Source organism: Ornithorhynchus anatinus, chromosome 7 (genome assembly GCF_004115215.2).
Source record: "Ornithorhynchus anatinus isolate Pmale09 chromosome 7, mOrnAna1.pri.v4, whole genome shotgun sequence".
Lineage (NCBI taxonomy): Eukaryota > Metazoa > Chordata > Mammalia > Monotremata > Ornithorhynchidae > Ornithorhynchus > Ornithorhynchus anatinus.
In genome coordinates this window covers 24,719,076-24,741,159 of record NC_041734.1, presented here as the reverse complement: position 1 = coordinate 24,741,159, position 22,084 = coordinate 24,719,076, and the positions used below count along the sequence as shown (strand labels likewise).

At 47.6% G+C, this 22,084-nt stretch overlaps 1 protein-coding gene and 1 pseudogene across 3 annotated transcripts in view; both read right to left on the bottom strand.

The window, feature by feature from the left end:
• IDH1 (isocitrate dehydrogenase (NADP(+)) 1) overlaps nucleotides 1-7,469 on the bottom strand; it is a 29,162-nt gene extending 21,693 nt beyond the window's left edge. Inside the window, exons 1-3 of one of the 3 annotated variants that reach the window (XM_007672591.4) lie at nucleotides 7,376-7,469; nucleotides 4,319-4,456; nucleotides 386-677 (exon numbers count right to left, since the gene is read on the bottom strand). In XM_007672591.4, the coding sequence (XP_007670781.1) occupies nucleotides 386-677; nucleotides 4,319-4,440 (414 nt within the window). In that variant the 5' untranslated portion in view covers nucleotides 4,441-4,456; nucleotides 7,376-7,469. Of the gene's footprint in view, nucleotides 1-385; nucleotides 678-4,318; nucleotides 4,457-7,184; nucleotides 7,327-7,375 lie in introns of those variants that run through there. The other 2 variants (XM_029069175.2, XM_001510999.6) reach the window with 2 other exon arrangements.
• Nucleotides 7,470-19,817: 12,348 nt separating this feature from the next.
• LOC100076625 lies at nucleotides 19,818-21,295 on the bottom strand (annotated as a pseudogene).
• Nucleotides 21,296-22,084: the final 789 nt, after the last annotated feature.

The following is a 22,084-nucleotide window of genomic DNA, read 5'->3' as shown; positions in this document are numbered from 1 at the left end:
AACACTTGAGTTTATGTGTCTAATGGTAATAATCGTGTTATTTGTTAAGTGCTTATTACGTGCCAAGCACTGTACTAAATGCTGGAGTAATTACAACATAAGCAGATGATATATATCTGATGGAACATTCAGTTCATTCAGCTCAACTGTTTAGAAATACTTTTCCATTTGTTTCCCCTATTAAACATAAAGTGCCCGTGGGCAAATAATGTGACTTGTGTTTTTGCTGGCCTCTCCTGAGGGCTTAGTACAAGTGCTTGGAAAACAGCAGGTCCTCAATAAATGCATTTATGGTAAATTCTATATTGTAAATATGGACCAGAGAACTAAGGGGAAGCAAGAAAAGTGCTGATGACAGAGAATACGTGATTCCAAAATGACTTACTTGGTCTCCATAAGCATGACGGCCTATGATGATTGGTTTTACCCAGCCAGACACAAGTCGGGGAATGTTTTTACAGATAATGGCTTCCCTGAAGACAGTGCCCCCGAGGATGTTTCGGATAGTTCCATTGGGCGACTTCCACATCTGCTTCAGCTTGAATTCCTCAACCCTCTTCTCGTCTGGGGTGATTGTCGCACACTTGATGCCCACGTTATATTTCTTTATGGCTTCGGCAGCCTCTGAGGTGACCTTGTCATTAGTAGCATCCCGATTCTCTATGCCCAAATCATAGCTTCAGGGAATCAAAATCCCAAAATGAATTAGCATGGCCAGACAGCTTAGACCAACTTTTTATGATAAGAGTGTTACAGTACTTTATGCTTAAGGCAACAGACAAACTTAAGATACCAAAAGTTGTGATTTACAAGAGCCCAGGACAAGAAAAGTGAGCGACCAGGCACACATGATCCTGGGAAACACTAAACAGTAAAGCAAAGTGCTGTTCCATGGTACTTTCACATACTTCCTTTTGTAGCAGGTATCACAATCCCAAACACCATCCTCACACTCTTGTCTTTTCTGCCTTACACATGGGCATTTTCTCTTTTCTTATCCTCACAAAGATATCCTGTAAGAGCTTTGTTATTGGGGAACTTGGGGACCACCTGCTGGCTTGAATGTTGGTTAGCCTGCAGGAAGCTTTATATAATTTCACAAAAGACTCAAGAAAAGTTTTCAGAAGTCCAAAGAGGGTCTGCGAAGGGGCAGACATCACAGAAAATCAGGGAATTCATGTATTACAAGAGGACCAGTCTATCAATTGTATTTATTGAGCACTTACTATGTGCAGAGCTCCATACTAAGCCCTTGGGAGACTACAATATAACAATAATAGACATACTCCCTGCCCACAATGAGCTTACAGTGTAGAGGGGGATACAAACATTAATATAAATAAAATTACAGATACGTACATAAATGCTGTGGGGCTTGGGGGGATGGGAGGATGAATAAAGGGAGCAAGTCAAGGAGATGCATAAGGGAGTGGGAGAAGAGGAAAGTGGGGGCTTAGTCATGGAAGCAAGAAAACTGTCTACCAACTCTGTTGTACTATAGTCTCCCAAGCCTTTAGTAAGTGCTCTCAAAAAATGTCATTGATTGAAAGGTTTGGTTTGCTGATCGAAATAGGAGATTCCCCCAAAGCCTCCAGCTGGTTAAGTGCTGTTTGCCAAACAGATTAAGAGAGTTTATGCAATCCTCACAGAAGTGCTGCCTAGTCACAAGGGAGAAGTCACTCACTGTATATTCCTCTCTACCAAAACTCCTCTCTACAAAGGGCCAATTGAGCAGGTCTACCAGAAATCTGCATTCTCAAAAGCAACAGGGAGTAAGGTTCTGGCTAACAAAGCTTACATTATTTCAGTGTGTGCATGTCTATTTTTGTGTGTGTGAATATATATTTCTATACACATAACACACACATACAAATATACTGTTCTATTTTGGAGGATCAATGACGATGTTTTGTTAAGCAGACAGTATCTAATAAGTCACTAGTAGCCATAAAAAAACCAAACAGATCAAAATCAATCAATGGTATTCATTGAGCGCTTACTGTTGGAGAGCACTTTATAATAATGTTGGTATTTGGTATTTGTTAAGCACTTACTATGTGCCGAGCACTGTTCTAAGCGCTGGAGTAGACACAAGGGAATCAGGTTGTCCCACGTGGGGCTCACCGTTTTAATCCCCATTTTACAGATGGGGTAACTGAGGCACCGAGAAGTTAAGTGACTTGCCCAAAGTCACACAGCTGCCAAGTGGCCGAGCCGGGATTTGAACCCATGACCTCTGACTCCAAAGCCTGTGCTCTTTCCACTGAGCCACGCTGCTTCTCTACTAAGTGCTTGGAAGAGTAAAGTACTAGGGAGTTGGAAGACCCATTCTCTGCCCACAAGAAGCTTACGGGCTAGAGGGAAGACAAAGACTTTAAAATAAATTATGGCTTTGTACATAAGTATTCTTGGACTGAGAAGAATACCAAGTGCTCATAGGGGACAGATCCAATATCACCAGCGAAAGACATTAAATAGCCTTGTAGGGTGCTAAGCGAAAAGGGATCTTAAACATGGAGTGGAAAACAAATAAAGCTTTATTCATATGCCAGGCAGATGGAGCAGGAGATCTTCTTGCTGAATGTGCTAAGTCTATAACCAGTTTTGTATTAAAAGGCTCCCTGGAGTTGTCATTCAGTAGAATCCATGACCCTTTCCCCGATTGTTGAGAGATTACCTTTTGTTCTCAGACTCAGTCTCTAGTTTTACTGCCAACATCTGGGCTTATTCTGAGGCAGAAAAACCCTCTATATACACCCACCCAGAAGATACTAACTGTTGTTAAAACGAAAACAAAGTTCTCACTGAAAGCACAGAATGATGCAAAGGAAAACTTGAATCAACAAAAGACTTCAGCTACTCAATTGCTCTTTCAAAAGTTGTAATAATAAAGGTAGAGAGCAGGCTTTTTTACATTCAAAATTGAAGAAAGGTTTTCATAAGTCTCTCACTTATCTTTCTAACTGTTGCAACTTCGCAAAGTGTGTGTGTGCGCGTGCTCGTGTGTGTGCTCTCTCTCTCTCCCTCCTTCCACAGCCCCTATTTGACCAAGGAAAACAGCGCTTAAACACCATTATCATTCTTATTACTCCTGACATGCCTTATACATGTCAGGCTACAGGGGATATGAGTTGCTATAGTGTGCCCCTCCAGTCTCAGTGAATCCACTGGGGCCCTGCTCCCTTCTTGTTGCAATTCCTGCAACTGCCACTTTGTCACCATAGCTCTGAGAGCACCCCACGTTCCACTCTACCAGACAACCCTACTGCCTCACCGAGAACCCATACTGGCTCTCCTTCATATCATATCATATCATTATCCCAACCTGCCTTACACCACCCTGGCAAGGAATGAGAAAATCAGCCCCAGCCTGGTGCCACCTCCACAAAACCTTGGGAAGGCTGTAGTGTCTGTTATCGCAGCAGGCATTATGGCTGCTGTACTGACTGTGGACTCTGAGCCACTGCTTTTCCAATCACAGTGCCCTACAGCTTTTTGTTCATCTTTATGTTGCCTTAGTGTTTTGTTTCATCAGTCCTTATGGGTATGTTACCAGTCCCCTCCCACCTTGTATTTTTAGATTGTAAGCACCCAAAGGACAGGGACCATGTCTAATTCTCACCAGAGTATTCTTCTGTTCTAAGCACTCAGGTTGTCCCATGTGGGGCTCACAGTCTTAATCCCCATTTTACAGATGAGGTAAACTGAGGCACAGAGAAGTTAAGTGACTTGTCTGAAGTCACGGAGCTGACAAGTGGTGGATCCAGAATTAGAACCACACTGAGAAGCAGTGTGGCTTAGTGGAAAGAGCATGGGCTTGGGAGTCAGAGGTCGTGGGCTCTAAATCTGGCTCCGCCAGTTGTCAGCTTTGTGAGCTCCATGTGGGACAGGGAATGTGTCCAACCTGATTAACTTGTATCTTCTCCACCATTTAGAACAGTGCCTGGCATATAGTAAGGACTTAAATACAGTTATTATTACAGCGTACTTCTCATCTCCATTTTTCTATGTTAAACACATACTCGAATGAGGAAGCCAGCTTCTAATGAGTCTGAAACCACAAACTCATTAGCTCACAGGTTCAGTTTGGTCTCCAAAACCTTTCCCAGCCCTAGGGGTGCTCGACATCTCTTCATTCAGCTTCATGAGAACCACCGACATAGGGCCTGCCCAGGGGTTCTGTAGGCTCTCACCTGAAATTTGGGCTGAAGGGAAAGTCCTACTGGTCACATGTTAAAAATGCAATCCCTGTGCTGGTGGCACACAGTCTAATGGACCTGGGTCAGCTTAGGTGATAGCCCCAAAATGAGAAAATTACCTGTGCAGATCCAGATCAACATAAGGGAAAATAAGCTTTTCTTTAATCAATTCCCAAATTACTCGAGTCATCTCATCTCCTTGCATCTCCACCACAGATCCGCCACAGATTTTGCTGGACATGTTGACCTGAAAAGAGCTTTAAGGGAAAACAAAAACAAAGAAAAAAAACCCAGATATTGTTAGTAATTGATCAAGCAATAGGACACTGCACTCACTGTACAGAAAATACAACAGAATCATAAGACATGATCTCTGCCTTCGAGGAGCTTACAGTCTAGTTGGAGAGGCCGGCATATAAGTAAATTACAGAAAAGAGGAAGTAATAAAGAATAGAAGATTCGTACAATTGTGCTAAGGGGGCTGTGAATACATTAGATTACAACTAGAAGGAAGCCATAATATGCTACTGGGGTTGCGAGGATTTAAATGTTTAGAAGCTGCTGATGTAGGAGTGGAAGATTATTTATTTTTAATAGAAATTGGAAGGTTTGCACATCTGCTTTCTTTTAACCAAAGATGAAATCAAATGTAAATAATTATTCCAAAGGGTTACATCTTGCTATCAAAGTTGTATGACTCTAATGGCAGTGATTTTAGAAGATTGGGTGTCTGAAATATACACTAAGCACTGGGGTAGATACAAGCTAATCAGAATGGACCCCATTTTACAGATGAGGTAACTGAGGCACAGAGAAGTGAAGTGACTTGCCCCCAAGGTCACACAACAGACAAGTGGCCAGAGCTGGATTAGAACCCAGGTCCTTCTGACCCCAAGACCCATGCTCTATTCCCCAAGGGGGCAGCGTAAGGGGCAGAGGAGGGAAGGATGTCTCTCTCTCTCTCTCTCTCTCAAATCAGGACTGTCAGGGAGCAATGACAGACTTTGATATTCCTCACCACAACTCCCAACCTCTCTGGGAAAAACTGTCATAGTTCGCCCTCCAGGGCCTACTTAGCTAGTCTCTGCGGGAAGCAGGACCAAATTTAAGTCCACCACTGCTCAGAGTCCCTTAGAAAGGGGAACAAAGACTACTGTCCCTAATGGGCCTTCTGGAGAATGAATCTCTCCAAGCCCACTTCAGGTGCAACCCAGGATCCTGTCCTCTCTCTTCCCTCTCTCCTTTACCTCAGGCTTGCCTCCCAAAGGAAGGGCCAAGGTGGACAGGATGATTTTAAAGATAAAAGACTGGAAGTTTAAGCAGGACCTTAGCAGCTAAAAAGAGCTAGTCCCCTGTCCCTTTACTATCCTCTGGGGCATATCTCTTATCCTCCACTAGGGCCAAAATCACTGCACCAAATGTACTTGAGCAATTTTCCCCTCAGGTCTCATGGTGAGAGAGTTCAGTTTAGTCATTCAAACCAGAGATCCCATAGGGAAAGGGACACCAATAGCATGCCCTGAAGAAGTAAGTGAAATGTAACCCCTTTTGAGAAAGCCTGATCATTCTTGGATTAAAAATCCTCACTCATGCAAATTGATTATGTGCTCCTACAGACTAGGCACTACTTTCTTTCAAATTTTGGAGACTTAGGAGGATATACAACTTAGCAAAGATAGGTTAAAATCTCCCAAACATGAAAGCCTGCCCAGACACATTCCCAGAAAAGGGAAGAACCTCTCAGCTTTTTGAGAAGTTGCTACTGGCAACCTGCAATTAAAATCACCCTTGAAACAACTGTTTCTGGAAGTGATTTCCTTCAACCTGCCTGGGAACAAGCTATCCTGAAACAGTTAATGACTGAAGGTCTCCCTTTGGCAAAGAGATACTTGATCTCACTTTCACATTTGTCCTTGCAAGCATTAGCAAACCTCCAATGAGCTACCTCACCTTCAAATGGCCTAATACTTCTTCTTTCACAAGAGCCATGACTTGGCAATTTTTCCTAAAGAGCAAACACAGTTCTAATGTAGACACAGAGTCATGGAATGAAAGCAGCAGGCTACTTTCTGGCTGTTTTGCAATTATAAAAGGAATGGCTAGAAATATTTTTAAGTTTCACTGGTTCCTCTTTACTTAAAGCAAGGGTTTTTTTTTTTTTTTTACATATGAATTGAGTACCTAGAGACTGTCAACTCACTATGGGCAGGAAAGATATCTGCTGATTCTCTTGTATTATAGTCTCCCAAGGGAGAAGCAGTGCCGTGCACATAGTAAGCACTCGATAAATACCTTTGATCCGGTTGATTACCATATTGCAAAAGAGTGGGGCAGCCAACCAAGTCTCTGTAATATAACCGGATTTCAGCCTATCCGTAGCCTCAACAAACACTTCTCCTGACTGCCCGCAGGTCTCCTATACATTCAAGTGCTCTGTGACCCCTGCGCCAGCCAAACCACTTGTCTCCTCTCCCGGTTCTAAAGCAAAACGACACAGAAGAGGGGTCAAGCTGCTTGTTTCGGAACTATAGTGGAGATACGAGGGGTGGAGGGGGTGGGGGAAAAAAAAAATCCACCGAGCACCTAGGGATTAAAGGTCGGGTGGAGTGTGTGTGTGTGTGCAGAGTTTCTGTACGTGTGACTAAATACGTGTCTGTGTGAATGTGCCTTTATGCAACTATGTGCCTAGGGGGTGTGGTGTTGCATGGGCTGACACCTACCCTCCTGGATCCCCCAACCGGCACAGGGCTTTTTTGATCACGGTCAAGCTGCAACCCGCCTCTCCCCAGCCCCACCTCTGCAGGCCAATCGTTGATGGGTGCGTCTCCCTGGCTCGGTGACCCGGGGTGCCCTGCGCCCCCCCCCCCCTCCAACTCCCGGTGCGCTGCACCTACAGCCCGAGGATGCGCCGCCCGCCCGCCGCCTCCCCGGAGCGCACTAGGCACCGCAGGAGCACAGACATACCGCACCTACGGGGGTACATACCCTTCGTGTACGCTCCCCGTCGTACGCAAAGCGGATCGCCTACGGACACAAAGCCACCGGCCGCCTCTCGAGGCGCGCGCACGCCACCCCTTCAGACGCGAGCGCGCGAGCGCGCGCACACACCCCGCACGGCACAGAAGGGAGGCGACCCAAGACCCAATGCGCGCGCGCACTCGCGCGGCCGTACTCACCCAGCTGAGCCTACTGCCGCGGGTGGGTCCGGGCGCCTCAGGATGGGCTGAGCTCACCGCCACGCCCATCCGAGGCCTGCAGCCAATCCGCAGCCTCCTCCAGCCCCCAAACGGCCAATAGAGGCGGCCGCAGCGGGCCGGGGAGGAGGGAGCGAGAGGGAGGAGGAGGGGGAAGGGAAGGAAAGGGAGCGGGCGGAGCGAGAGGGAGGAGGAAGAAGGAAAGGGAAGCGCGGAGGAGGGGCGGGGGGGGGGCGGAGGAGGAGGAGGAGCCTGCTTCATCCGAGGTTGGAGGAATGGGGAAGGGCTGAGCCGATTCCAGCCCCGCTCTGAGGAGACGGAATCTCATCCCTCGCCCTTCCGGCTAGTGACAGGTCGCGGAGAGGAGGGGCCGCGTAAACGGCAACCCCGCCTTTCGGGCGGAAGAAAGGAGCCCGACCCTCTGGACACCCTCCCCCACCCCCGGCGCTGGGACAAACAGCGTGGCTCAGTGGAAAGAGCCCGGGTTTAGGAGTCGGAGGTCGTGGGTTCTAATCCCGGCTCCGCCATTTGTCAGCTGTGTGACTTTGGGCAGTCACTTCACTTCTCAGTGCCTCAGTTACCCCTTCTGAAAATGGGGATTAAGACTTGGGGCAACTTGATTACCCTGTATCTACCCAGCGCTTGGGAACAGTGCTCAGCACATAGTAAGGGCGTAACAAATGCAAAAAAAAAAAAAAGTCCGGCCTCAGTTTTGCCATTACTACAGCTGTGACCGGCCGAATCAGTCACGGGACACCACCGGAGCGGAGGCAGGCAGAGCCGGTGACAAGGCCGCTGGAACGGGCTGCGCATGCGCAGCAGCCTGCAAGCGGAGTGGGTCAAGCGGCGGACGGCGGGGGGCTGTCGCGTAACGGCCCTGCCCCTCGCCCGCCCCTCGCCCGCCTCGGGTCCAGTTACTGCGCTAAGCCCCCTTCAGTATATTATGGTGGGAACAGTCAGTCAGTAGTATTTATTTAATGCAGAGCAATGAACTGAGCCCTTGGGAGAGTAAACTATAACGATAAAGTCACAGTCTCTGCCCACAGTGGGTTTGCAGTCTAGAGGGGAAGACTGATGTTAACATAAATAAATGAAACTAGAGATACATACATAAGTGGTGTGGGGATGGGAGGGGGGGATGAATAAAGGGAGCAAGTCGGGGTGATGCAGAAGGAATTGGGAGAAGAGGAAAGGAGGGCTTAGTCGGGGAAGACTTCTTGGGGCAGCTGGGCCTTCAGTAAAGCTTTGAAAGCGGGAAGGGTGATTGTCTGTCGGATACGAGGAGGGAGGGCGTTCCAGGCCAGAGGCAGGATGTGGGGCGAGAGGTCAGCGTCAAGGTAGACGCGATTGAGGTACAGTGAGAAAGTTAGCATTAGAGGAGTGAAGTGTGTGGGCTGGGTCGTAGTAGGAGAGTAGTCAGTTGAAGTAGGAGGGGGCAAGATGATTAAGTGCTTTAAAGCCAGTGGTGAAGAGTTTCTGTTTTGATGCGGAGTTTAGATGGGCAATCACTGGAAGCTCTTGAAGAGAGTGAAACATGGCTTGAAGGTTTTTTGAAGGAAAATGACCCGGGCAGCAGAGTGAAGGAGGGACTGGAGTGGGGAGAGACAGGAGGCTGGGGGTCAGCAAAGATGCAGTAATGCAGATGGGGTAGGATAAGTAATTGGATTAACATGGTTACAGTTTGGATGGAGAGGAAAGAGACGATTTTAGTGATGTTGTGAAGGTTGAATAAACAGGATTTAGTGATGGACTGAGTAGGGTTGAAATGAGAGAGAGGAGTCAAGAATAATGCCGAAGGTATGGGCTTGTGAGACAAGAAGGATGGTGGTGTCATCTCTAGTCATGTGGAGGACAGGGTTTGGTTGGGAAGATGCAAAGTTCTATTTTAGTCATGTTAAGTTTGGGTGACAGGAGGACATCTGAGTAGAGAAGTCTTGAAGGCGGAGAAAATGTGAGACTGCACAGAGGGATCAGGCCTGGAAATATTAGATTTGGGTATCAGCTGCATAGAGGTGATAGTTGAAGCTATGGGAGCTATGGAGCAAATGAGTTCTCCAAGGGAGTGGATGTAGATGGAGAATAGTAGGGGACTCAGGTCTGCGCTTTGAGGGACCCCCACAGTTTAGGGGGTGGGAGACAGAGGAGAAACCCATGAAAGAGACTGAGAATGAGCGGGGCAGAGAGATAGGAGGAGAACTGGGAGAGCACAGTGTTCAGTGAAGCGAGGTTGGCTAATGTTTCCAAGAGAAGGGTGTGGTCGACAGTGTTGAAGGCAGCTAAAACGTCTGGGACGATTAGGATGGAGTTGAGGCCATTGGATTTGGAAAGAAGGAGATCTCTTGTGACCTTTGAGAGACCAACTTCTGTGGAGTGAAGGAGATGGAAGCCAGATTGGAGGGGGTGATGGAGAGAATGGAAAGAGAGGAATTTGAGACAGCAGGTGTACACAATTCGCTCAAGGAGTTTGGAGGAGAAAAGGTAGGAGGGAGATGAGGGTGATAACTGGAGAGAGCCGTGAGGTCAAGGGAGGGTTTTTTTAAGATATGGGAGACATGGGTATGTTTGAATGCAGGGGGAAGAAGCCATTAGTTAAGTGCTTACTATGTGCCACGCATTGTTCTAAGCCCTGGGGTAGATACAAGGTAATCAGGTTGTCCCACTTAGGGGTCACAGTCTTCATCCCCATTTTACAGATGAGGTAACTGAGACACAGAGAAGTGACTTGCCCAAGGTCACACAGCTGACACGTGGCAGATCTGGGATTAGAACCCATGACTTCTGACTCCCAAGCTCATGCTCTTTCCACTAAGCCACACTGCTTCTCGTGAATGGATAGTTGAAGATGGCAGTTAAGGAGGGAAGAAGGGAGGAGGCAGTTGGTGGTGAGGTAGAAGAGATTGAGGTATAGTGAGTAGGTTGGGTATTGGAGGAAGGAAGTATACAGACTGGGTCGTAGTAGGGAGGTACCTTAGAAGGGGTAAGGTGATTGGGTGCTTTAAAGTCTTTGGTAAGGTGTTTCTGTTTGATGTTGATGGTAGGTGGCAACTACGAAAAGGTTCTGAATGGGAAACAATAATAATAATTATGGTACTTGTTTAAGTGCTTACTACATGCCAAGCACTGTTCTAAGCGCATGGGTACGTACAAGTTGGACAGAGCCTGTACCACATGGGACTCACACTCTTAATCCCCATTTACAAGTGAGGTAAGTGAGGCACAGAAAGTGAAGTGACTTGCCCAAGGTCACACAAACAGACATGTGGCAGAGCTAGGATTAGAACTCTATCCACTAAGTCATGCTGGGGAAGTTACATGCTGGAGTGGGGGAGAGATAGAGTCAGGGAGATCAGCAAAGAGGCTGATGCATCAAGGCAAGATAGGATATGTGCTTGGCGTAATGTGGTAGCAGTTTGGATGGAGAGAAAAGGGCAGATGTGAAGGTTGAGCTGACAGGATTTGATGAAAGATTGAATATATGAGTTGAGTGAGAGAGATGAATCAAGGATAATGCCTAGAGTTATGGGCTTGTGAGACAGGGTGAATGCTGATGCTGTCTATAATGATGGTGGGTAAGTCAGGGGTGAGACAGCTTTGTGTGGGAAGCTAAGGAGTTCTGTTTTATGTTAAATTTGAAATGGGACATCCAAAGTAGAGATGTACTGAAGGCAGGAGGAATGAGAGATTGCAGAGGATGAGTGGAGATTGAGCTGGAGATGTAGATTTGGGCACTGAGTCTTGAGGGACTCCTACTTTTAGGGGGTAGGAAGCAGAGGAAACTGAGATGGAGCAGCCAGAGAGATAGGAGAACCAGGAGAGGACAGCTTCAGTGAAGCCAAAGTTAGATAATGTTTCCAGGAGAAGGGTGTGGTCAGCCAGTGCTGAAGACAGTTGAAAGCGTTGAGGATAATTAAAATGGAATAGAGGTTGCTGGATTTGGCAAGAAGAGAGAATTGGGAAGGGATGGGCCGATCCCAGCCCCGCTCTGAGGAAACGGAATCTCATCTCTCGCCCTTTCCGGCTAGTGATAAGTCGCAGAGAGGAGGGGCCGCATAAAGGGCTGCTGTCTTCACACCGCAGTAGGGACTTGCCATGCTGGTGGTTTTCAAGGACAAGGGCGTAGGATGACTGCAGGTGGTAACCCCCAGACTAGTGTTGGTGTCTGCAGCCATCTGCTGCCCCCTTCAGGAGTCTTAGTAACCTGGCTGTGAGCCCTTTCTGCAGCCCTCCACTCATCTGCTGCTCCCTGGATCCCCTAGGCCCAGAGTGGTGGTGCTGCTTTTGGTTGGGGCTTGGCTGACCTTATAGGCAGCCTCATGGAGCTGGCAGTAGATCTATCTGAGTCCAGGAAAGCCACAGCTTGGCATAGGACCTGTAACAACCCACCTGCTCAGCCCTTCTCTGCCCTCCCTCTCCCTCCTTCCCTTCTATTTTCCTCTTCCCTTCTTTTCCCTTCCTCATCTGTTCTCCTCCTCCCTCCCTTCTCCCTCTGTTTCCCTCCTCTACTTCCTTCTCCTCTCTGTCTCTCCTTTCCCCTTCTCTTCCTTTCTCCTTTCCCCTTTCCCCTTCCCTCTCATCCCCTTCTCTATCCCTTTTCCTACTCTCCCATCCTGTACCTCCTCTTCTGTCCCCTCCCCTCATCTTCTCCATGCCCTTCTCCTTCTTTTCCCCTCCCTTCCTTTTCCCCTTTACTCTCCTCTTCTCTCTCTCCCATCTCCTGGCCTGAGAGGCAGGAGACAAGGCAACCCAGACAGTTCTGAGTGGGAAGTGAACTGAGATACAGCAATTGGAAGCCAGGTTACTATAACAGGAGAGAAGAGAAATGCAATGTACCCTCAGTTGCCGAGGTGGTAGAGCAGATCAGAGACCTTCATTCTTTCATTCATCTCATTTATTGAGCAGATCACTACTAAGTCAGCTACTTTCCTTGGCTTCTACATTCAGAGAAGCCAGAAAAACCAAAGTAAAAACCAGCAACCCAGCCCAAAACAGATTTGATTCCTGAGTTGGGTTTTGAGAGGGGACACAGAAGCAAATGTTTATGGAGGCAGTTGCTAGGCCTGGGAACTGTGATTTCTCTGCTATAGTGGAAAGCCACAAACTGGGGTAGGGGACCTCTAGACTGAAAGCTCATTTGAGTCAGGGGTGAGTCTGTTTATTGTTATATTGTAGTCTCCAAAGCACTTAGTATAGTGCTTTGCACACAGTAAGTGCTCAATAAACACGATTGAATGAATGAATGAATGGATAATCCCGGCTCTGCCTCTTGCTCACTGTATGACCTTGGGTTTAATTTAACTTCTTGGTAACCTGTTTTCTCATCTGTAAAATGGTGATTCAATACCTCTCCTTCCTAAGACTGTGAGCCCTATGGGGGACAGGGACTCGTTTCAATGTGGTTACCTAATATCTACCCCAGCGCTTAGCAAATACCACAATCATTACTATTATCTTGCTGCTGACAGGAGAATTGGGCATGAATGGAAAGATAAGGCTGGAGCAGGGACCCAGTGAGACAGTCTGGCCAGGACCAGCCCGGGTGTCGGGATAGCAGCAGCCCCAGGGAAGGGAGCCTCAAGGTTGTTCTTCCAAAGCAGAAACTGTGGCCTGGTGCCCAGCTTCTCCAGCGGAGATATTGGTTCTGCTGCTATCTCTACTATACCATTCATCAGTATCAGTTTCAGTCATATTTAACTGAGTGCTTACTCTGCAGTGCATTGTACTACGTTCATCGGGAAGAGAAGTGGTAGACTGCATTCTTGCACAGTGAGTTCACAGTCACTAGAGGGAAATACAGTCTACGCTGTACTGGAAATAGTTCGCTTAGATCTTTTGAAGAAAATAACCCCAAGCAACTTGGCCGACCTTCTTGGATGCTATTCAGGCCCTAGGTCCACCACTCCCTGGATTCACCCACCTCCCCACACCAGTAGCCTAGAGGGTCTGGGCTGCACAGTTAACCGATTCAGCCATCTGGTATATGGCAAATGATCTTGGGGTCATTAGTCATAAATGCATGTGTTCTTCCCTCCCCCAACCCCCGCCCTAGGCTCACAACCAGGGAGCCAGTCAGCATTCTTCCCCCACCCCTGTTCATTCAGTAGCATTAATTGAGCACTTACTTTGTACAGAGCACTGTACTAAGCGTTTGGAATGTACAATTCGGCAACAGATAGAGACAATCCCTCCCCAGTGACGGGCTCACAGTCTAAACAGAGGAGACAGACAGCAAAGCAAAACAGAACCAAACAAAAACAAGACATCATCAAGATAAATAGAATCAAGGGGATGTACACCTCATTAAGAAAATAAATAGGGTAATAAATAATATATACAAATGAGCACAGTGCTGAGGGGAGGGGGGGAGGAGCAGAGGGCGGGGGAGAGGGGGAGCAGAGGGAAAGGGGGGCTCAGTCTGGGAAGGCTTCTTGGAGGTGTGCTCTCAGTTGGGTGGCCCTCACACATGCTTGCCAGAGTGGGTCAGGATGAAGGGCAGGTCCAGACATCATGTGAACATGCACTGCTGGCCACAGTGGTAGGCGGCAGCCTAAAGTAACTGCATCAGCCTCCTTGCTGGCCTTCCTGCCTCCAGCTTCTTCCCTTGAGATCACAACTTAATAATAATGATGATGGTATCTGTTAAGCATTTACTATGTGTCAAGCACTGTTCTAAGTGCTGGGGTAGATACAAGGTCATCAGGTTGTCCTACGTAGGGTTCACAGTCTTAATCCTCATTTTACAGATGTGGTAACTGAGGCACAGAGAAGTTAAGTGACTTGCCCAAAGTCACGCAGCTGACAAGTAGCAGAGCTGGGATTAGAACACACGACCACTGACTCCCAAGCCCATACCCTTCAGATCATTTTTCTAAAACATTATTCTGAGCCCATCCCACTCCTCAAAAACCTCCAATGGTTTAAGTTATTCTTCATCACATCAAGGAGAAACTCCTAACCCCTGACATCACAAGGCACTCTCCATCAGCTCTCTCTTGCTTTCTTATCCACTCTTTCCTCCCACTACACCTCTGCTCACATTCTTCATTACCTTCAGCCTCACCTTCTCACTGTGCCTAGTTCTCAAATTTCCTGCCAACAACCCCAACTCACACCCTACCTCTTGCCCAGATCCATCTTCCTTCACATCCGTGAGGTCAATGCTCCCCCTCTTCAAAATCTCCTCAAATTCCAACTCCTCCAGAAAACCTTTCTCTATTCATTCCCAACACATCAAGTTGTCTCAACCCAACATCTGGTCCTAGAACTCAGATATCAGTTCTCATTCTGAGCACTTAGGTATAGCTGTACAGTCAGCTCTGCTCTCACACATGTTTGGATTTAACCTGATGGAAGAATGGGTCTGTTCTGGAATGATATGATCCACAAGTTGGCACAAGGATATTTGGTGCAGGAAGTAGCATGGCCCAGTGGATAAAGCCTGGGATTGAGAGTCAGAGAACCAGGATTCCAATCCCAGGTCTGCCCCTTATTTGTTGTGTGACCATGGGCAAGCTACCTAACCACTCTGTGCCTCAGTTTCCTTATCTGTAAGAAGGGGATTAAATCCTACTTCCTCTTAATTAAACCAAGAGCCCCATGTGGACATGTGTCCAGCCTGATTAACTTGTGTCTACCCTAGCGCTTAGTACAATGCTTGGCACAGAGTAAGCATGTAATGAATGCCATTAAAAAAAAGGAAGGCATGGTTGAGGGCCTGTGGAGGATGCCATCAGCCAAAGTGCGATACTTCTATGTTCCTCAAAATGCTCCAGTGGCTTCCCAGCCGCCTCCTCACAAGGCAACAAGCCAACACTCCTCATGATGGACTCCCAGACTTTCCAACACTCTCCATCTTACATGACAGCTCTCTCTTCCCATGCTATCCCTCAGCTCACTCTCTTCATTCCTCCCAAGACAACCTTTTCACTGTTCAACTCTCCTGCCTCCATCACCTTGCTCACAGTGATCCCCCAGGCTGGATCTCCCTCCCCACTTCAATCCTACAAATCACAGCTCTCTCTGTGTTCAAAGCCCACCTAAAATCTCCTCTCCTAGAATAGGTCTTCCCCAGTCAACTCCCAACAGCCCAAGTCATAGCCACCCAGCCCCCATCCCCAGGACTGACATTTTTATACTTGTTCACAGCACTTGGGCTCCTGAACTTCCTGTTACTGTAGACGGCACCTGTCTTTCCTGTCTCACAAGCCTTGGCACTATTCTTGATTCCTTTCACTCATTCAACCCACATATTGAATCCATCCCTAAATCCTGTTGTTCCCACCTTCACAATATTACTAAAATCTGCCCTTTCCTTTCCATCCAAACTGCTACCACATTAATACAATCACTCATTTTATCCCTCCTGGATTACTGCATCAGCCTCCTTGCTGACCTACCAGCCTCCTGTCTCTCCCCACTCCAGTCCATACTTCACTCTGCTGCCTGGATCATTTTTCTACAAACTCTTCCAGGCCCTGTTTCCCCACTCCTCAGGAACCTCCAGTTGTTGCCCATCCACATCCACATCAAGCAGAAACTCTTTACCATCAGCTTTAAAGCACTCAATCACCTTGCCTCCTCCTACCTGGGGATAGGAGATACCTGCCAAGAGAAGCAGTGTGGCTCAGTGTAAAGAGCACAGGCTTTGGAGTCAGAAGTCATGAGTTTGAATCCCAACTCTGCCACTTGTCAGCTGTGTGACTGTGGGCAAGTCACTTAACTTCTCTGTGTCTCAGTTACCTCATCTGTAAAATGGGGATTAAGACTGTGAGCCCCACGTGGGACAACCTGATTCCCCTTTGTCTACCCCAGTGCTTAAAACAGTGCTCTGCACATAGTAAGCGCTTAACAAATACCAACATTATTATTACCTCTCCTCCCTACTCTCCTACTACAACCCAGGCCTCACACTTCACTCCTCTAATGCTAACCTTATCACTCTACCTTGATCTCATATATCTCTATCTCTATTCTGTGCTGCCCTGACTTGTTCCCTTCTTTCATCCCCTCTCCCAGCCCCAGACCACTTATGTACTTACCTGTAATTTCTTTACTTATCTTAGAAAAGCAGCATGACTTAGTGGAAAGAGCAAGGGCTTGGGAGTCAGAGGTTGTGGGTTCTAATCTCAGCTCCACCACTTGTCAGTTGTGTGACTTTGGGCAAGTCACTTAATTTCTCTGTGCCTCAGTTCCCTCAATCTATAAAATGGGAATTAAGATTGTGAGCCCTGCGTAGAACAGCCTGATTACCTGGTATCTACCCCAGTACTTAGAACAGTGCTTGGCACATAGTAAGCACTTAACAAGTACCGTCATTATTATTATTACCGTATTAATGTCTGTCTTCCCACCTCTAGACTGTAAGCTTGTTGTGGGCAGAGAATGTCACTGTTTATTGTTGCACTGTACTCCCACAAGTGCTTAGTACAGTGCTCTGCACACAGTAAGTGCTCAATAAGTACGATTGAATGAATTCACTGGTGAGCAAAGTACTGTACTATGTGCAGAGGGAGAATACAGTAAAGGAAAATTGAGACACAGTCCTTGATTCCAAGGGGGCTCACGGTCTAGGAATGGGGTCTGAGAAAGTGGCTAACAATGGGCACTTAAGGAAAGATTGGAGCACATGAAGGCAAAACAACAAAAGGAACAATGATGAGCACAATAAAGAACCAAAGATCATTGGGAATGAAAAAGCCACTGTAGATAGTGAGCCCCTCACCCTTCTTGTGGGCAGGGAACATGTTTGCCAACTCTGTTGTACATATTTTTCCAAGCTCTTAGTACAATGTTCTGCACATGACATTCAGTAAAGACCATTGATTCATTGATTGATAGAGACCATGTCTAATTCCGACCTGTGTACTTTCTCTCAGAGTTTAGTACAGTGTTCTACACACAGCACTTGGCAAAGATTACTCCCCTGCCTCCTCCTCCTCCTACTATTTCTTAGCATACTGACAAGGGTAAACTCCTGGAGGGTAGAAATCATGTCTACCAACTCTGGTGTACTTGCCAAAGTGCTTACTTCAGTGGTCTGTACAGGTAAATGTTCTATAAATCAATCGATCGTATTTACTAAGTGTTCACTGTGTGGAGAGCATTGTACTAAGCGGTTGAGAGAATACAACAGAGTTTGTAGACACATTCCCTGCCCACAAAGACCTTAGAGGCTGCAGTCTTTAATTAATTAATCCAACAGTTTCAGGAGCTACAATTCCAACACTCTAAAATGTGTGGGGGCGATGCTGCTTCTGTTTGCGTTTTTCCCTACCTTGCCTATCCCCTGAATGATGGCGAGAGGGGAGATCCCTGATCCATCCAATGCTCAGAAAGTCTTTTGGTATGGAAAGGCTGAGACCATTCCGCCCCCTGCTGGACTATCTGTGTACTTACAGATATTCAATTGCACTCAATGCTTCATTCCAATTACTCTGCTTGTAAAGACTTCATGTCTATCTCCCCTCCCGAATATAAAGAAGCTCCTTGAGGACAGGGAAAGTGTCTCATGTTTCTGGATTAGTTAGGACAGTGTGTTGCTCCCAGTGGTACTCGATAAATACCATCATTACTTTATATTACTACTGTTACTACTACTATTAATTCATCAATCAATCACATTTACTGAGCACTTACTGTGTGCAGAATACTGTACTACATGCTTAGGAGAGTACAGTAAATCAAATGAGCTTATAGTATAGAGAGGGAGGCAGACATTGCTGTAAATGAATATTTTGCAGATATAAACATGAGTGCTGAGGGCTGAGCGTGGGGTGAATAAAGGGTACATATCCAAAGGCACTGGTGGCACAGAAGGCAGAGGGAGTAGGGGAAATTAGGCCTCAGTTGGGGAAGGCCTCTGGAGATGTGCTTTTAATAAGACTTAAAAGGTGGGGTGAGTGATTGTCTGTCAGATGTGAAAGGGGAGGGAGTTCCAGCCCAGAGTCAGGACATGGGAGAAAGGTCGGTGGCAAGATAAATGAGATCAAGGTACAGTGAGTAGGTTGGCATTAAAGGAGTGAAGTATTTAGGCTGGGTTATAGCAGGGAATCTGCAAAGTAAGATAGGAGGGAGGCAAGGTGATTGAGTAAAATTTTACTACTACTACTTTTTTAATGACATTTGTTAAGAAATAACAAATAACAAAACATAGTAAGCACTAGGGTAAATACAAGATAATATTAATAATAATGGTATTTATTAAGCCCTTACTATGTTCCAGGCAATTAGATAATTAGACACAGTTCCTGTCCCACACAGGGCTCACAATCTCAATTCCCATTTTACAGATGAGGGAACTGAGGCACAGAGAAGTGAAGTGACTTGCCCAAGGTCACACAGCAGACAAGTAGCAGAGCTGGGATTAGAACCCATGACCTTCTGACTCTCAGGCCTGTGCTCTATCCACTAGGCCACACTAGGTTGGACACAGTACATGTCCTACATGGGGCTCACAGCACTAATCCCCATTTTCCAAATGTGGTAACTGAGGCAAAGAGGAGTCAGGTGATTTGCCCAAAGTCCCCAGCAGACAAGTGGCAAAGGGGGATTAGAATCTAGGTCCTCTGACTCCCAGGCCAGTGCTCTTTCCACAAGACCATACACCTACTCTTAATACTACTTCTACTATTACTACTACTATACTTCTCAACCTCTGCCTCAACCTTACTGCACTGAACCATAAAGTATTTTCTTCTAGGCCTTTAACTACCTCCTGAGACCCCAAGTATCCCACTATCAAACTCCTCTTGCCCCAGTGACCATACCAACTGCTTTGTTGACAAAATCAAAGCCATCAGCAGGAAGTCTCTGAAATCTCTCTCTCCCTTGTCCTATTCTTCTCACTTCCACATCCACTGTCTCATCCTTCTCAGTTATCTCTCAAGGTAGTGGAGGGGATCTCCTTTCTACTTTCAGAGTCTACACCACTGCCCCAACCTGTGGCTCTGAACCCATCCCTTCTAACTTGTAAAAACCCTCGTGCCAGCTCTGCTTCATTTCCTGCCTGTCACCTTCCCCTGCAGTCTCTCTGAGAACTCCTTGAAGTCTCCCTTTGAACACATCCATGTCCCACCCTAAAAAGGATTATTAACTGTAGTATTTGTTGAATGCTTACTAGGTGCCAATGCAGTACTAAGTGCTAGGGAAGGTTGAACACAAGTTGAACACAGCCCCATCCCACATGGGTTTCACAGGCTAAGTAGGAAGGAGAGCAGGTATTTAACCCCAGTTCTACACATGAGGAAACTGAGACACAGAGAAGATAAGTGATTTGCCCCAGGTCACACAGTAGGCAAGTAGCAGAGGCAGAGAGTAGACCCCGGCCCTCTGACTCTCAGGCCCTTGATCTTTTCACAAGGCCATGCTGATCTTCTCATAACCCCACTGTGCCCAAAATCAAAAATAAGAGGAGTCCATCAGTACTGCATCACACAGGAAATCCTTTATTCACTGCCAGATGGAGAATTCTGGCAAAGGGGTCTCCATACAGGTCGAGGACACGTCGCAGAGACCCAGCCCTGGCGTCGGCAGCCCCCCAGTCAGGGAAGCGACCATTACTGGCCAGGCCGCAGCAGAAACTGCCTGCCCCGGAATTGGCCATCTCGTATAGGATCCAGCAGCCCTCCAGCACACTAAGGAGGGACCTCATTCAAGCTGGAAGCGATCATAAAGAGAAGGGCAGTCATCGCTTCAGCTCCACCATCTGGCCCTTCTGGTCCTCCCTCTCGTACAGCCGGATCCTGTGGTGCTGGACTGTCGGGACCGCGCGAAGGGGTGAGAGATGCTGTGAGCTGCCTGACTGCAGCCACCTTGGCCACACCTCCCCACCCGTTGTGCCTCCCCTCTCCCTCCTTTTGGGACTGTGAGCACCATCAGCCACAGAAGCAGTCACGAGGTCATCCTTCTGGCTACGAAGGTACATTTACTATTCCAAAAACCCTGGGTGAACAAAAACTCCCCGTGGGCCCACATCATGTCTGTCAGGGATCAATAAGGGATGGGCTGGGAAGAAGCTGGTTGGAGAACAGCGGTGACATGTCCACCAATGTTGTAGTATTGCACTCTCCCAAGTACTTAGTACAGGGCTCTGCATACTGTAAGAGCTCAATAAATACCATGGATGATGATGATAGAACATGGTGGGGGTGGCCAGACTCTTGTCTCTAAGGGGTCTGCAGAGTATTTCCATACTGGAAACATTCCATCAGCTCATTAGCATTTCACAGGGATCTGACCTGTAACCTCTCCCCAGTGTCCCATTTCCAGGAAGTGTTCGGTAATGATGAGCTTTACATGCTGACCCCTATAACTCCTTCTAGGCTGGTCTGGCTTCAGAAACAATGAGATTCTGCTGGTCACAGGGGCTGTGGCCCCATTTTGCTGTTTCTCCCAGCATGTCCCACCTGATGCTGGACAGTCATGCTGCAGCCCAAGGAAGAAGCCCTGGGGATCCCAGTTTCCAGAAATGAGCCTGGGAGTGCAGGGGCATGGATTACTCACGGCAGGAATGAGGCGGCAGGACCGGACGGCGTCACTGAGGCCCATCCAGTGCTGGTAGTCAGGGTAGTCTCCAGGGCGCAGGTAGAACTGGCTGCCCAAGTAGTGGGCCGCTCATAGACCATCCAGCTCCCACTCTCCACACGGATGGAATTACAGCGGCTGAAGTAGGCCTGCAGGTTGGAGTGGTCGCTGCTGCGCTCATGGCAGCGGCCCCGGAAGGCCCGGTCCTCATAGAAGATGATCTGTGGGTAAGTAGGGCAGCTCTAGTGACAGCTCCCGCAAGGCTGCTCAGACCTCCTTGGCCACCTCTGCGCTCTTAGCGCACCCCAGCCACCTCTGCCCTCTCAGAGCCCCCTAAGCTCACATTGGCTCCCTCACCCACCGCGCCAGGCTCACCTTCCCCATGCTTGTCAGGCGGTGTTTGTGGTCAGTGTTGGGGTCCTAGCGGGACCCACCGCATTATATATCCTGGCCCTGGGTGCTGCATTGGCAGGATCAGCACAAAAGAGGCCCCGCTTCCATAGTCTGGGAACAGCATGTTGCCTTTCTCTCTTGAGCATTGTGCTCAGAAGGTTCTTTGTATGTTTTCTCTCATTCACTCTAGGACATTCTTGCTGTGGATTGGAAAAAGCTGTCCCTGGTTAAATCCACTTTGCCAAACTGCATTTGCAATGCAGCTGCAACTGCAATAGGACCCTGTTGTACTCTCCTATGCGCTTAATACAGTGCTTCTGCACACATCAATAAATGCCACTGAATGATAGATCAATCAAAGTCTTGTGTCTTGTGGGGGTCCAGATCACTGTAGAGGTAGAAACCCCAAGCTTCATCCATCTCATTCACCAGGTTTCTTTCCACCAGAAACTGAGATCCTGGGGAAGATGACAAAACCAAAGTGGAAAGGGAGAAAGAAGACCAGGAACAGAGCCGGCAGGGAAGACACATCCATTGTTTCTGCAGGGAAGTGGGTGTAAGGGCCACAAGGAGGAATCCGGTCAACCCCAGGGCTCTAGGTTCCAGCTAGAGTTCATCCCTTTCCTCTCCAAATGGATGTTCCCCTCTTCGTGCTTTCTCCCTCCTGAGCCTCAGAGGCAGGGACTGAGTGGAGGTAGCAGGGTCAAGGGACTGGAAATAGGACTGCTTCCCACCATCCTTTCAACACCTCATCAGCAACTCTCTCCACCTGCCTCAGCC